Source organism: Macrosteles quadrilineatus, unplaced genomic scaffold, assembly GCF_028750875.1.
Source record: "Macrosteles quadrilineatus isolate MER2022 unplaced genomic scaffold, UCM_ALF_1.0 Scaffold_3__2_contigs__length_128488019, whole genome shotgun sequence".
In the NCBI taxonomy this organism is placed as follows: Eukaryota; Metazoa; Arthropoda; class Insecta; order Hemiptera; family Cicadellidae; genus Macrosteles; species Macrosteles quadrilineatus.
In genome coordinates, this window is record NW_026542596.1 from 65,571,418 (window position 1) to 65,588,797 (window position 17,380).

Here is a 17,380-nt window from a genome sequence, read left to right on the forward strand (position 1 = left end):
ACACGTAAGTGTTAGGTAGTTACATCACTTTGATTTTAGATGGGTTTGTTACTGAAATAACCGGTGACCCAACAGTCTATTAATAAAACCACTACTGTGTCCTTTTACTGCACTTACGCGACCTATTTGATGGAGGTTTCTGATCCTTTAGGTCTGTATCAGATTTACACCACTTAAAATTTACAAAAAATAACACTATTGTTTTACCCTAAGATTTATACGATGAAGATTTGTACATAGAAAAGTTATAATTCAAGTAAAATACACCCCCCACCCCATATTTTTATTATATACATATTTGGGGGCGTGACATATTTTGTGGATACCTTTGCAGCCGAATTAAGTGTTTTACAACTAGAATTACTTTATTTATATTTATATATTTTAAGAGTGTATCAATACCCCTTTTTACCTTAAATTACCCGTTATTATAGTAATCAAATGCATGGATCAGACAAAACTTGGGACGGTTAGCCATAAGGGACATAAATTGACTGACATGAAGTATATAATATTAGAAGCAGCATTGAGAGTGAACCAAACGCTGCCTAGCATTCTTCGCGCTGACGGTGGCACTGACTCGCTATTACCATTTTTAATTTAATATTAATACGAAAAACAAAAATTATAGGTGTTCAATTGATTTGTTAGGGTGAGAATATTTGTTCGATTATTCTTAAGTACATCATTTTAAGTAAACTTCTTTCCAACGCCCTGTAGCTTACATATTTCTAAAATCACCCGTTGTTGGCCAATCATTGTTGCCTGTCTGAGATTACTTGACACAGCCCAAGCTACAATTAAGTCATCGACCAGTATGTATATAATATAGCGTGTTTAACAAGCGTCAAAACGGTAGTTTATTTCACGCCTCATCTCCTTTCCACTTCTAACGGAGTTAAAGGCTGGAAAATGCGTATCTCTACAGCAATTATAAATATCTAATGGGGCTGGCCACAGTCATGGTCTAGGGGGATAATAAATGGGCTTGTAAAATAATAGAAGTAATACTACTAGCTTGTGTAGCCTACAAAGCACACTCTAGACATGTCTATTCAAAGCTTGGAGTACGTAAATGACGGTAGTTCAATTTAATTCAAACCTAAACCTTTCGATATGAACTACATATTAATCAAACCAAGATGTATCAGCTTGACTTGTGGCAACAAACAGTTTTACTGTCGAACTTCATTAAAGGAAAAGTAAAGGTAAGTATTAAGTACACTGTTTAACGGCCTTCGTCAAATTTGTTATGGGATGGACACGATTCTATGCAGTTAAAGGATCATTCTATGCACATTTCGACACATGAGGCTACCTCAAGGTTTCCTTATATTTCAAAAATTAGAATCTATATTCATTATATTATATAACTTGTTTAAATTTTCAATGTGTATGTATACACAATATTAATCCTAACATAATTATAAAAACATTTCTGCGAAAATTCTATACTCTAATACAAGCGCGTGCACGGACAAACTTTTATTTTCGTCCAATGGTTTTAATGTTTTTGTTTATTATGGGGTATTAAGCAACGCTGGGAAAACCCCAGTGTCCGCCTTACAGCCCTACAGAAAGTGCCCATGTTATCTTCAATACATTTTTGTAGCTGCGGTTAACAATCCATAATTTATATCATTAATATTGACAATTAACTCATATAATATATTTAATGTTGAATTCTCCTGATACTGTAAATAAATCATTTTTATATACTTTTAACAAAATGAATTAAATATTCCTTCAACGTTTTTAATTAACAATTTAAAAACATTAATGGCGAGTTAAAATGCTATCAACCGTGTTTGGGAATTCACCAAATTACTGTGCTAAAAGATAAGTATCAAAATTTAAAAAAAAATCAACAAATTTCGTCGATGTAAAGGCAACATCAAAGACTTAATTTTTAGACTTCAACATCAGCTGATCCTGAGTCTAGGTTGAGGTTGACCTCGGCTCGATGACGTGTCCCGGGATAAAGTTAAGCCCCTGAGAGGGCTGTGGGGGGCGGGGGGGGGGATTATCCGAAAATTAAAACAACTCAGCCCCAAATAATTAATTTGGATCAGATAGGTCTGGTCACAGTATAAGTTTGAATTGTTTCGTTCCTTGCTCTTGGCATAGTTGGTGGTCCTTGTTTATCTTGCAATTCTAGTGACGTTTTTGGTTTTTAGTGTTTTTTTTCCACCGATAGTTGGTTTTCACTAGTTTTATTGCCTGCTTTATTTTTACTGATGTGATTTTTTACTGTAAATAATATTTTGGCACGTTGTACCACGTTTCAAAGTATAAGAAGAACATACAAGTAGGCACGGTAAAACAACACATGCTACAGTATATGCTATTTGTCACTAAAAATAGTATAAAAAGCGATTAATTCGCCCATCCGGAATACACTTTCAAACATTTAATCCTAAAATTTACTTTTTTATATAGCCTAAAAATTAATTTTTAAGTTGTCATCACACTTAAATAAGGGGTTTGAACAAAAACGTTTTATATAGGAAATCAAATATTACATTACCGAATGGTAAGAGGGAAAATGATTTGGGAGATTCGGTGAGTTTTTTTTTTTTTTAATACTAAATTAGAAATGTTAGAAAATCTTATTAACAAAGTGATCAGCTAGTTTTAAAATTTGAGTAACTACTCTGTGATGAGATTGCATTGTCACAATTGAAAGTTTACTGAAATATGTGGAATACAAATAAATTGTATTCAACGATTTATAGGAAAACCAAGACTTAAAAGCTATTATTTTATTTAAATTTATATATCTACAGGGTGTCTCAGAACTCTCTACCAATATTTTAGTGCATTGTTTATGAGTTAGAAACATATCTAATTATCATATTTAAAATGTTGTTAAAGATACGAAATCGATACTTTGCACAAACATTTGTGACAACTAGACAAAGCTATAAAAACATTATGAAAATTTTTCAAATTAATTAAACAAAATGGCAGACATTTAAAATGTTTGTAAAATCAACGGTTGATTTATTGAAAATTCAACAATTTAAATGGCCACCTTTTTGTTTTATGAATTTTAAAAATTGTCATATTTTTTGTAGCTTTGTGTTGTTGTCATAAATGTTTGTGCAAAGTTTCAATTTCGTATCTTTAATTTCTGTTTAGGAAAAAATAATAATTGAAAAAAATCGTGGCTGTGTGAGTAACTAAGGACTTCCGAACAATTTAAATATAATATTTAGATATGTTTCTTACTCAGGAATAATGCACTAAAATATTGGTAGAGAGTTCCGGAACAATCTGTATATAACTGCAGATTTACATTAATAGAGCGACAAGAAGTAATTTTTTTTAATCGGAAGTGAACATTAACACAGAACCGTCACAAGGAGGTGAAGTGGGTAAGAAATGTCGGCAGGATGGTTAGTAGAGCTCTTTTATTCCAAAGCTGGATTAGTCTGGAGAATTAAAGACTGAGCTGAACGGGCTGGGATTATACAGGGGGAGTCGCAATCCGCCAGACAGACAGACAGACACCGTGTCAGTATAGACTGTTGCTACATGTGATGCTGTGCCAGAGTCAGCTGGTGTTTTTGTCAAATGTTTAAAAAGTGTCTTTACTTCATAACCAATTGCATTTATTTACTAAGTTCTGTTATTTAACGAAGTGCATTGTTCAAACGTTTAACATTGAATTTGTATTGAATCCTCAATAATATATTGCCACTCCGTAATATATGGACGGTTGGTATGATGAAATTGATTTTAATCGATTGCAGGCCCGCTTCTCGTCATTTAAAGAATAAACAAACAAATTAAGCTGAATTATCTGTTAATGCATATCAGCATCACTAACTTAAGTAAAAATAGTTACACTGCAAAGCTATACCTCCGTACGCAGTCTAAAATAACATTTATAATTAATGCTGACTAGTTTCCATGTAAGCGTGACATTCTCAGAGCTTACAACGAAATCAGTTGCAGTGTCACTTTTCTTTAGAAGATTTGAACTGCACACGAGGGTAAGAATTTAATTTCTTTGCTTTGAGATTGTTCGCAAATTTAATTTAGAGCGTTTAGCATAGAAGTGTAAGTGTGCAAGCCAATTTCAACTTCAAGAAGATACATACCTCCATTCTTAGCGTCGTCGGTGAGGTGCGGAGGGTAGCCAGGGCCGGAGGCGGTCGTCGGAGGTGTGGAGGCGGTTGGGGGCGGTGGTGGAGGCGGCGGCGCCGGGGAACACCTGATAGAGGCTGGCGACTCAGGTGGCGTTCTGGACTCCCGGTTGGTGATCAGGGCAAGGGCTTGGTTCTGGAAAGAAATCCAAGAAAGTCAGTATGATGGAATATTGGAGTTCTTAGAAGACTTGAGCTGACGTAGACATAAAATGTGTTCACCTAATGGTGTAAGAACAAATCTATACTATTCTGTAAAATCAATTGACCTTAACTTTTAGCAAATTTTCCTTATTTTAAGAACACACTGTGCGAGAATTCTTTTGTGTTAATTTGTTTTAATGCTGGTATGTGATGGTTGTGTTCATTCTTATTTTCTGATTCCAACAACGTCAGTTTCTTCTTGAAATTATACCACCTATTTTACATCTTAGTTTTGGAACTTAAATCGTCTCAGATATTTGAGGCCGGAAATCGGTTATTAGTTTGTGCATGGAAGAATGTGAATGGGGTGAATTTCAGAAGAACCTTCTTTGCTTGATTGTCAAAAGAAATGGCATCGATGGACTCAACGTAGTTTGTTGAACAGAATAGCCAACCAACAGTGTTGAAATTAATTCGGCTAATTTGTCTTCTGATTCAACTAAACTAATTTTTCCCGGTTATTACAACGCACACCAAACCACGTCTTAAGACTTGGGAATCTAAACTTGTAAACTGCAACAATTTTACTATTCATACTCTAGATTTATCCCTACCCATTTCTCTCACACACGCTCCACAACTCACGCGCTTGTCACGATAAAGAAGCAAGAGAATCCACCGGATAACAAGTGCAATAATATTTTTTACACGTTTAAAAACCGATTTAGAAGCCGCCGACGTGAGACCTAGTGGACGGAAGAGTCACAATAAACTGGGAACCAATTCTTAGAAGTTTGTCAACTGTGGGAGTCAACGTTGTATTCAATTAAAGCACAATGGGCGACAGCTGTGGGAAAAGGGTGATCAAGATGTGAACGCTGAACTGTTAGATTTGTAAGTTCGCGTCGGTGACTATGATGAGTGGACGTTCGGACTGGGAACCATTGGGTAAACTATGTCAAGTTAGTGACTTGAGAAATGCCTGACTTCCTGAAGCAATAGAGACAATAAGCAAGATTTGACGAATAATGAATTGTTGGATTGGTTGGTTGACTTCGGTGATAATACAGATTGTCAAAAAAAATGCACAATCGTATCTGCCTTCTTAAGGCATCCATAGGTAATTTTTGAAACTACCATAGGATAGAGGAACTCATAACGTTTTTTTTTTACATGATGTCCGTGTATCAGCTGATTTATTGTTGTCACTCAACGCTTTAAACTTCAAAACATGACCTACAGTAAGGCAGACGTCAACGTGCAAGCAGTGTGTTTAATATCACGTTGAAAAAAATCTAACACAGTGTAATTTTTTTTGTCTGGGGTTTTGTCAAAAACCATGTTTACAAGCCGAAAATCTCCAATGTTGGAGAATTGAAATTTAAAATCAATGTAGCCTTCAGCAACATCACTGATGAAATGCGACATGGAGTGTGGTCAGAGTTAACCGTATTGACGGTCTTTCTGCCATTAATGGAAGCCATGTTGAAATTGTTTAATTAAACTTGTATCCAGAAAAACTTATGTGTGTTAGTTTATATTTAAAAACATTTGTATAGGCCTGTTATTGAAATATTTACACTTCAAGTACGGTACTGCAAAGCTGTTCAGTTTTTTTGGGGACATCCTGTTTGAATGGACTTTTGGGAAGGGAAGGGAATTGCCATGAGGTTTACTATGCTACTATGACTCGTCCTAAAAAGGGCCTAATTTCCCGATGCAATGAGTAAAAATGGATAATGCCAAAATGAGAAACCATTATCCAAGAAATAACAAAGCAGTGTTAAGGTTTGAAATTGTAAAAATGAGTTTTACGAGTCAAAGAACAACCTCTTCCTAGGATAACTGAGCTGCATAACATACATTTCATCGATTCCTGGATCAAATTATGCCTTATGGTTTTTTTGTTAAGTTCGCCCAAAGAATAAGAAGATTGTCAAGATTTAAGAAAAGTCCTTAGAGAATAGCTTCTCTTGATTATTGGTTGAGAAATGTCTATTCAAACGAATATAGATACGATTAAATTGTAACTTCGATGTATGTTTACTAGCGTATTGCTGGTTCATTACTAGATTTTTATTACAAATATCATTAATCTAAAATAACCTGATCACATCCTTATTATAAAGAGAAAGCTATGATAAGATTGCTATATACATGTAAGAATCATTATTATCAAAAAGATGAAAATGATTTTATATTTAGCATTTTCGATCCAAAGGCAATATCAAATAGATCCCTTAAAAAAAATAAATAACAAACAACACAACCTCTTAAAAGAAGTTTTAATATGTGTTGTAAAGAAATAAACAGGTAGTTAGGGGGGTAATTTAGACTATCGATAAAGCGAATGAATCGGTTCCTAAATCGAGGGTTCGGTTAAGTCCACCGGCCCAGGGGGTGGGTCTGACTATAGCAAAACACTTCCCAACAGACCATTAGAGCTGTAATGTGGCATTCCAACTCCAACAGGTAGCTGCTAAGAGGATAGGCGCTGTGCTTGTAGAAGACCCAGCACTTGTCTTACAAATGGTTGATAAAGTGTTACTACAGGGTGTCCACAGAAAATTTGACATTGATTTCCATGACTTTCCATGACTTTCCATGACTATCCATGACCATTTACCATTGATTGCCATGACTCACGAACTTTACTCAAAAACTAACATACACACACGAATGCCTAGACAAGTTATTTCGCAGAAAATACTGAAATATGTATTAACAGAGAATGGAGTACAATAGGTACAAAAATTAACTGATACAAACTCAAAAACTAATACAACTGTAATGAATTGAACGTCTAATTTGTGAAAAATCCTGAAAAATGCTACAATAGTCGGGGTTACGGCCGACTAGAGCATTGAAAGGTCCCCTCAAATCCATCCATCATTGGTGATTTCCATGACTTTTTGCCTATTTCCATGACTATCCCTGACTTTCCAGAATGTGGACACCCTTTTACAGTTCCAAATCTTCGATAAAACACTGTGTTTTGATAAAACTATTAGCAGTAGGCAAATAAAACTTGTTAAAATACAACATAGAGATCTCTACAACGTGGGCATTGCTCTAGATTTATTTTGCCTCGGAAACATGCTTTGGACGGATCCCTCGTTGGAAAGAGAATAGAGTCTTGAATTTTTTTAAACGCGAAATCATGTAGGACCTTTACTACAGGGTAATATAATAAGAGCGAATAAGAGTAAATTTAATATATTCATTACACCCGTCAAAGACTGAGCATAATACATATACGCTTTTAGTGTGCGCACTTTTGTAAAAATATTTACCTAACGAAGTAGCTTTTCAAGCGGGTTAAATCAGATGGATAAAAACAACCATTTTATTTTTATTTTTATTTTTTTGTAAAATAGCTTTATAGTAAAACCTCAGATTGGATTTAGGAGATATTATTTTTTTAAACATTAAAAGCATTTTTGTTATCATTCGTCAGATTTTACAAAAATTATAAAATCAATATTCATAGCTTGAGGAAATTACGTTTAATTAAATTATTTAAATCTGATTGATACAAACTACAAAGATTATTTTAGAAAACCAAACTGAAACGATTATTATTTTAAGGCTAATGTTTTGCAATGTTGAAAATCTTAATATTAAACAACTATGTAACACCCGTCATTTATCCTCAACAATATTTTAGTAAGCTGAGAGAATGTCCAAACACCTATAACAACAAAACCCACTGTAACTTACTATATGCTTTGCAAGTAACAATAATACTTATTGACTATTTCTTCGTCAAATTTTTGTCATGGAACCGGAAAATGTGTGACTTGCTTGTTCATCCAGTGTTGCCATAAATAAAACACTGAACCATGTCAACCTCACCTCGTGTTGCGGAGATTTTATCAGCAGTTGTAACACATTATCTGGCCACTTTATCCTCAACTTGTTTTCTGGATTGAAGAGACAGATTACCGGACGATTGGGTCCACTTAAACCAATACCACTTTCGGCCAATGAAACTTCGATGATAAACAATCGATACACACGTAATCTATACAAATAACGCAAAAGTTCCTTAAATAAATACTTTCAACATTTCCATTCCATATGATAGAGGAACTCATACAGATTGTTTTTCAACATAATGTCCATGTATCAGCTGATCCATTGTTGTTCATTGTTGTTGTGGTTTTGGATTTGTTATTTGTTGATATTGTTTTTAATCTAGAATGTAATTTACGTGTCGATTTAGTTCCAGTCACGAATGCAATAACAGGACTATTTTGAGCAGATAGGCTTTGGATTATAACAAGTATAGCTTTTAGGGCACTAAGAAACTGTAAAGTAAAGGTCCATAATCTACGAGTGAGATTGTAAAAATACAATTTTGTGACCTATGAAGGCCAACGCTATTGGTCTGACTGTTGTAATATGTCAAACCGCTTGTACACTTTTAACATGGTAACCAAACATGGGGTAGCAACAGGACAGTTTTTAAATCACAAAACAAATTGTGGCACTGTAATGTTACTAATATTATGTTGGTTACGGTTTCAACGAAGTAAACATATTAATGGTCAGTATTATAATATCACGGACATTACTCTAAAAGAAAATAATGTTAAACTGTTTGTAAACCTAAAATGCTGACCATAAGTACACATGACAATTCAAGTAAACTATTTTGTACCCACTAGACTGTAAATAAATGTTACTACGATGCCAATTTCAAGATTACCGAAAAAAACACTTACGATCTCTTTTCACACTACACACTACAGAAAGAAGATTGCCTCCAGCATTTTGAGTTTTGAGAAACCAGCGGTTTGCCCGGTCTGACTAAGCCAATTAAGAAAGAGTGAAAATTGGTCGAAGAATGAATGAGTCCAGCAGTCTAGTAGTATTTCTTGTACACCTGTCAGGACTTGTCGGCTATCAGCTTATCACAAGGACTATTAGCACTGAAGAACGCTTGAGGACCCGAAAATACCTTTGGTCGAGTTAGAAACGTATTTCTACTGGATTTAGCACCTAGATATGACTGATCCTGGTACCCGCTGAGTCATTTCCCAGCGTTCTCGAATTTTGAGTGGGCCGTAGTTAGCGCACTAAAATTGTTTTATGGATATTTCATCGATTTGAAACTTGTTTTAGGTTTAAGGTTTAAAATTTGTTCATTGTTTGCCTTTTCTCATTTTACCGCTCTTAAGTTGTTGTTTGACTTGTGTTTTCCGAACCTGCGCGGATTACACGACTAATCTTGTATTGTTCGCCTGAAGAAGTGATTAAGGTTTCATTTTCCGGAACGTCGTAACATGCGTCATTTACTTGTCGGTAATGAGAAACAAGTAAAATCATTTTTGGTAAATGTAATTAAATACGTATTTTAGGGATAAATCACTATCCCAACGAACTCTTAAAGGTTATTATTGTCATTTTCATTAAATTAATGTGATCGTGACTCATCAAAATCATACTTGAATTAACTCACCAGAAGTATGAGTTAACTCATTTTTGCCGCTTCCTACGTACTTCTTGAGTACACTTAAATATGAAAAAGTTTGAGTTAACTCATTTTTACCGCTTCCTACATACTTCTTGAGTACACTTAAACATGGAAAACTATGAGTTAACTCATTTTGCCGCTCCTTACATACTTCTTGAGTTAACCTAAACATGGAAAAGTATGAGTTAACTCATTTTTGCCTCTTCCTACGTACTTCTTGAGTACACACATGGAAAAGTTTGAGTTAACTCATTTTTGCCGCGTCTTACGTAATGTAAGTTCATCAGAAAGCACTTACTTCATTAAAACTGCCAAGTTTAAACAATTAAGACTGATCTGCTAAATGGGTCAGCTCTGTAATTGTGCGAGTTGGCTGGAGGCTGGATGGGTGTGAAGATTGCAAGGCTCAATGGGCGATGATACAGACGATTACTGTGCGTGTGAGCGCGCGCGCCCGTGTGTGTGTGATATGATCCACTATAAACGTGTTTACAAATTGTATGAATAATAGGTTATTGTATACTAAATTAAGGAATTGATCAGATTTCTATACGTGTTTTTTTGTGGCCGATAAGTTCTCGAATTAAAACCTTTTTCATATGCAACGCCGACGCAACTACTGAGCGTACGTAGGGGAAAATCTCATCTGTCTTAGAAATCTTTTACCACAGAAAAATAACTGATCAAAATTGTACTTATGGTTAAATAAAAAAAGTAAACAAAATGCGTCTAATAACACTCTTGGAACATGTCTTTACACTTAAATTGTTAACACACGAAACAGCATATAATTATTATAAAAGATGAATTAACCTATTGGGTCTGATGATTATTGGAGTGTCCAATCGAAATTGATCATCACTTACCATCTTTTATGTGTATTTACCGTCCTGTGAGTTAATAGGACAAGTGTAGAGATATGTTTAAGGAGTGTTTTTGGACGCACTTCTTTAAAATCTCAGATAAAGAAAAAAGTGTAACACATATTATTAAATTACAGTTCAGTAAACATTGTACTTTGGTTTTGGAGGAAAGTTAGGATTAAAATTTGTTGAAAAACTGCATAATATAAATCTATGTACATTCGTCTACTTGGAGTGCAAAGGTTTCATTGGTTAATTTCTGTCTTCAAGACCCAAGTTAGAACCCCGCCAAACACTTTTAGCCGAAATCGCCGCGATCCCAAGGATCCACCAATCTTAACTGTAGGTTCAGCCAACAAGAAAGATAAGTTGGGGTTGGCCTAACTCCTCACTCTGCCCAGGTAAATTGCCACTATTCAAGATACCCACCTGTATAAGTTCTCAATATCGCCTAATGTGACGTGTAAGGGTGTAAGCCAGAACGTGTTAAGTGTAGGACCAGAGGCGGCCGCGGCGGCGCGAGTGACCAGTTGACTCCACTTGACCTGCGGGTTTAGCGGGGATTACACGTCGCCGCCTACACAGCACAAACGTCACTTGGACACCAGGGTCGCTTCTACAGCTGGGGCATACCCCACACTATACCTCCGAGGCATACCCTACACTATACCTCCGGGGCATACCCTACAGTCCTATACTATACATCCAGAGGTTTGGCGTCTCTTGCATCGCGGGGTATGCTCCATACCCAAAACCCCTCGAGTTTAAGTAATTTGCCCCATGTTTCCCCTACAATCCATGCACTTTAAAGTGTCGAGAACTACCATTGTACGTTGTAGAGAAATCTTCAATAGTTAATCTACCACACCTCTCTATTTCTACAGCATAAGCTCTATTCTCAGCTTTACGAGTGCGATACATAACAGAGACGTGGACGAAATTATGGCACTTCAAACACAATTTTCAACAGTACATCAATGTAAAACATCGCAAATATTTCAAATAAAAATAAATACAAATTACGTGCCATCACTCATTTCATCAAAACTAAATATATCGCAATAATAAAATTCAGAAAAATACCCTAACCACTCACCCTAGTCATTCCTCCCTAGTCCCTAACCCTAATTATTCCAATCCCAAACTATTGTTTAAATCTCCGTGATCATTTGAAACTTGACATGGAGGACAAAATACACTAGTAGTGAAATAACATAACGAGTAAAGCAATAAAGGTTGGAACGCGACGCCTATAAGACATTGCATTGCTTAAACACTGAATCGCGGGCCCAAGTTTAGTCGAAATTATAGCACTCACATGTTGGTTTATATTGATATTTTCCCCAAGCCAGAGTTATGTTACACTATCTCTATTGGTGCACTATACTGATTTACATTGACGCTAAATAACTTAACTTTATTAACTTTATTGTTAGGGATTGTATTTAACTTTTAACAATATGACTGATTACCCTGCAGACCTTTTCAGTTTAGTTATTGGAATTTAAGAACACAGGCTACAGATATATTTAATAGCGCATCAGTAGATAACAAGTATCATACAGGTAGTTTAGTTATTGGCATTTTGGACCGACCAATACAACCACCTACAAATAAAAGTAAAAATACTAATAAAAACAACAGTTGGAATGCGCTAACTATTTTGAAAAATTTCATGGAAATACATGCGGGTTTAAAATAAAGCAGAAGATATTCAATATCCATAAACACCTATCAAACGTAGTTTCGTATAAAAGGAAACATTTAGATATTCACTTAACTCATTAACACTTAGCAAACCTACTCATTGTTCCAAGATGACACGGTAATAAATATTGCTGAATACAGATAAGAGAGATCAATTAAATTGGTGTATTTACGAAGATTAAATTAACTGTCTAGTTTACTGTGATTAGAAGTGAACTGACACTGTACCCGTCCATTCACAATACAAATCGACTTCCTGACGCCTACAAGTCCGTATTTTGATATCCGAAATCGAAAGTGACTGTACTGTACATCATTAGGACATTCCTTTAATTAGTAACAATGTGATAGTTAAATATAGGTTGGGTGCAAATAATGGTTTATCCATGCTGCTATAATGGATTGCTATAAGTATTGTAAATTAAAATTCCCAATTCAAACAAAATTTGGCACTCGTTATTTCGATTTCGGAATGTGAGACAGTTATAGTAATTTGAAAATAATGAATATGCCAGTCACATCGTAACAATATGAATGTACAATGATTTTTTTTATACAGAGAAAAATCTATTGAAGACTCTAATTTAACATTCAAAGAGATGAAAATTTGTATTCTGTGCCGTCTTACTATATTTTTACCTCTTTCAAACATTAGACTACTTACAAGACTTTTTTGTCCTAGAACGCTAGGCACGAGTCCGGGATGGTTTTGCACAAATTCAGGCTAGACTTAGGGGTTGCGGCATTATCACTTAGATAAAATCCATTGGTGATTTGGCGGGATTTGACCCCGGGACCTAGTAGGTCCTGCGCTCTAACCAGCTCGCTCCTCTATTTACAAGAATAGCAGGTACAAAAATAACAATTAAAATAATTACACATTTTGTGTAGAACATGTCAAATCTAATAAAATTTATGGTTCTTGAGATAGGATTATGCAAATCAACATGAATCAGTTCAAATAAAATTCTATGATCAATTTCCTTATAATGGACTTCTTTCTCCCAAAATACAATCTCAATTTTGCAAAGTCTTACACTTCCATTGAATTAAATCACCATATACATCTATCGACAAAACTATTGAGTGAAAGTAATTGTCCTAGATCGGTATTAGAATGAAAGAAAGAAAGTACCTAGGCCAGTATTAATTACGGGATACATAATTAAACGCTAATCTATAAATATTCTTCGGACCGTACTTGGTCTAGACGGTGACCGAGGTGGCGGCGAAGGGATTTGGGCAGCCGGCGGCAGTGTGGCAGAAATGGCTCCAGAAATATTGTCCAACACTTGGTCTGCTCATAGCTCTGCTCTAGCAGATTACATGAAGGTTGTTGTCGGACAAAAGCATCTGAAGTTTCCAACTTTAGATACAAAAAATCTATCGAATCTTTATGACAGAACAACACGCTTGCGTGCGTATTTAAGGCCAAATATGAATAGTATCTGCATTTATATTACTGACTATAATTATCAGCTGTCTCTTTACACAAGACCATCCATTTTAGCCCAATCACCCGGGATGTGGTGATCCATTCCGAAACATCAAAAAAGCTACTGACTGCTCTGGAACTGAACGCGGCGCGGCACGGTGTCCTGACATAATACACTCATTAAGCTACACTACTTGTCTTAAGGAACCACATTGAACTGCGACAATTAATAGTATTATTACAGTGAGTTCAATGTTAAGAAGTAAATATGCATAGATATACAATAATCTAACTGTTTAATTCAAACTGCTATACTGGCAAATCATTCATTAAATTCGTTGATTTTCATTTTAAATATTTTCATCAAATTAATTTTGAATTCATTAATTTCATTAAATCATTGCTGGCAAGATGTTGATCCTGAATTATCTCATTTTGAACATATGAGTTTGATAAAATCGCAAACACATTATTTATTTCATATGCGTAGTAGAAGTCACTGTCTATGAATCATTTACGAACCAATTGTATCAGAATCTATGTAAATTATCTAAACATTTAATTGGTCATAGATTTCTAGAAACAATTTCACAGGCTACTATTTTGGTATTTTAATTCCTTACAGGATTATCAGTATATAGCAAATATACAAATAAGACGAATTAGTGGATACAGGGAAGATGAAAATTGTTCAAATGAAGTATGGTATAAATAATTAACTTTTTAGAAAAGTGAAGGGAACGTATTAACTTGAAATTAAGAAAAATAATTGAATATTGTAAAATCAAATCTTAAAATAAAAATATAAGTGTCTTAATTAATATAAAATAAAGCCATAAACCACAACGCTATTAACACAAATTGCCGAGTTTAGATTCAATTCGCTAAGTCCCAGTGCGCTTTCATCGGATAGCCTTTGCCGGAATCTACATTTACATTAATTCGGAGCATTTGTCAAATGAATTCACTCCACCACGGGTGGAAGTGGAGTTCTTTACTCCCTTTGGCAGATTAAGTGTAGTGTGGAGCGGCGGATCCCACTTATGCCGGCTTATGCCTAATGATATCCCTAGGAAAGGGCACTACATTAAATCATACGTACAGGTAACTCAATAATTCCCGATACACAGTAAATCCCTTTGAACGCAGCCGGGCTTCCTTCAAAGATCTAATCCCGCGCCAACTTTGTCTCCCAAATACCTTCGGCCCCTCTCATCCCTCCGCCCTTTTTAAGTAGCATATTATAATAACCCCATATAATCCGGATCCCAGGTATTTATCTGGAGCAATCAATTTCGACCCGAGGTTAATTTCGATTTGATTGAGACGGGTAAGAGGAGGTTAAGCTGGTCAAATGATTGCTTTTAAATTTATCGGAGCGGATTAAGGGTGAAAATTTTCCTCAAGTTTGTTTGCCAGTTAATTTGATGATAAGTAAAATGGGTTGTGTTAACAAAATTACATTTTGTATACGGTAGAGTTGTACTAGGAACTACGTTTTGACGAAACCTATAATATATTAACTGTATGGATCTTAACTTATTCCCAAAAAAATCTTGCGATTCGAAATACTATGTTTTTTTACTGTCCTTTAACATATACTGGATTATTTTTAAATTGTTGTTAGCCCGAGCAATTTGTTGGGCTTACTATTTATCAAAACATTTAAGTTCAGTGTCGATTTTGCAAAATCGGTAAAAGTCAATTTTTCTACTTGATTTTCAAAATGTTATCAAGATTTCTTTTATTTACGTAGTGGAGTACGAACTTTTCCACATTGTGCCCAATGTTCAAACGCTCCTTGTAGCGATATCTCCAACATCTGCTAGTGCTAGGTCACCGATGGTCGTGGTCGTGGTAGACCGTGTCAAGTGTGCAGTTTCCCGGACTCCACACTCCGCAGGTCGCGAGTTCCCCTTGTTACCCTCAGGGGTCGCTCCAGCGCCGCTCCGGGACTTCTGCGTGTCATCCGCGACGCGACCCGAGATTGTCACCGGTCCCAATGCCTACCGTGTTATTACCAAAGTCTCCGTTGATATTTTGCTCACTTCATTTCCACGTTACGCTCTGTCGCCTAGGTACGCCGCCGCCTGGAACGCACCGGATGGACGCAATGATTTTTATAACCGCCCCCCACCACCGCTTCCGCTCGCCGGCGGACAACACTTATTATGCATTGTCAAAGGAGATAAAACACGCTTTGTTGTTTCGGTAATTTCGTCGAGATCTGTCAGTGGCGGTTTGTGGATCAAGGGTTATAGTCTGGGCACATTGTGTCTTGTGCCTGCGCGGCGCGGACCGTGGCTGCGCAGTCATCTACAGTACCGGAGTCACCGCGCGTCTTCCTTCTTCGCTAATTCCGCAGATCCTCCTCTCTTATATTCCGCGCTGGTCCTCGGGTAAACACAATGTCTGTTGGCTTCACTGTATCCTTTGTGCCTGCCGCTGGACAACTTCTCACTCTGGTTGCCACGAGCCCCTTTGTCGTCGAGTAGCTCCTACAATGGTGAAAAGCTCGATGCTTCATTCTTCATGGGCGATGCGGTTACACCTTGTAATATCTTGTGGGGAAAATCTTGTAAAAATTAGTTTCAGCGTTCCCTTTCCACAAGCTTATAGTTTAATCTGACTGCATACACAACACTTAATAAAATGTATACAAACTTTGCAATAGTTGATTATAATTTAGCAAAATATCCATCCTTCTCACCCCAATAGTTCCTCCTATTGCCGGCTTTTCCAGCCTTAACCAACACGAGTTGGTAGCAAACTATTTCCTATTGAATCACTTTATGACGTCGATATTCAACCAGCATCCAATTAACCTATCATCAACCTCTAGCTGACCCTCTAGAAGTTATGGCTAATGTGTCACTAACGCTAACCAAAACGGATTTTAGGTCATGTAAAAACGCATTGCGTACAAATTTTTGTATTTCGTTGAAATGTCGTTGAAAACACCCTGACCAAAATTTGTTTAGCAGGATATTGTTATGTAGTCAGGAGTGTTTGATATGTTTTCTTGCAGTCAGCAAGTCAGTGTGCACAGTGCACGTTGCACGCCGGTTGTCCGTTGACAAGAGTTTTCACGGTGGCGCGCCTCCCCCCACCCCACCCTCTACATCGTCACCCCTCGACGCACTCTTTACTCCCCTTCCTGTCTTGGCTAAGCTTCGTCTCCACTCATGCACTCATTACACACCTGTCCATGTCCCCTGGCTGTCTTTGTCTGCGAGTTCTACTGACTTTGTTCGAACTGACTTTTTATTCATACACAGAACGGTTTTGCAATTTCCAATAGAAAGTGTTGCATTCGCCGATAGAGTTAAAAACTTACCAAGGTGTGATCTCGTATTATTGAAATATGGTGACACAATCCGTTTTATAATTGGGATACTTTTGGGGAGTTAGGTTAGGTTAGGTTGGTTAGGTCGGGTTAGGTTAGGCTAGGTTAGGTCGGGTTAGGTTAGGTTAGGTAATGATTTTGGGATAATTTTGGGAGGTACTCCATAACGTCTTAAGGCAGGTGAATTTTTGTAAATCCAGCATTTACAATTGTCACACGAATGTCGGTTTTAGCTTGAAATTGAACTCACTCATA

At 36.4% G+C, this 17,380-nt stretch overlaps 1 protein-coding gene across 1 annotated transcript in view; it reads right to left on the minus strand.

Moving 5' to 3' along the window:
* The window catches only part of LOC128989897 (homeobox protein dve-1-like), a 76,479-nt gene that overhangs the window by 42,214 nt on the left and 16,885 nt on the right, over positions 1-17,380 (minus strand). The window contains exon 2 of the mRNA XM_054412024.1: positions 4,107-4,287. Within this exon, the coding sequence (XP_054267999.1) occupies positions 4,107-4,287 (181 nt within the window). The remainder of the gene's footprint in view (positions 1-4,106; positions 4,288-17,380) is intronic.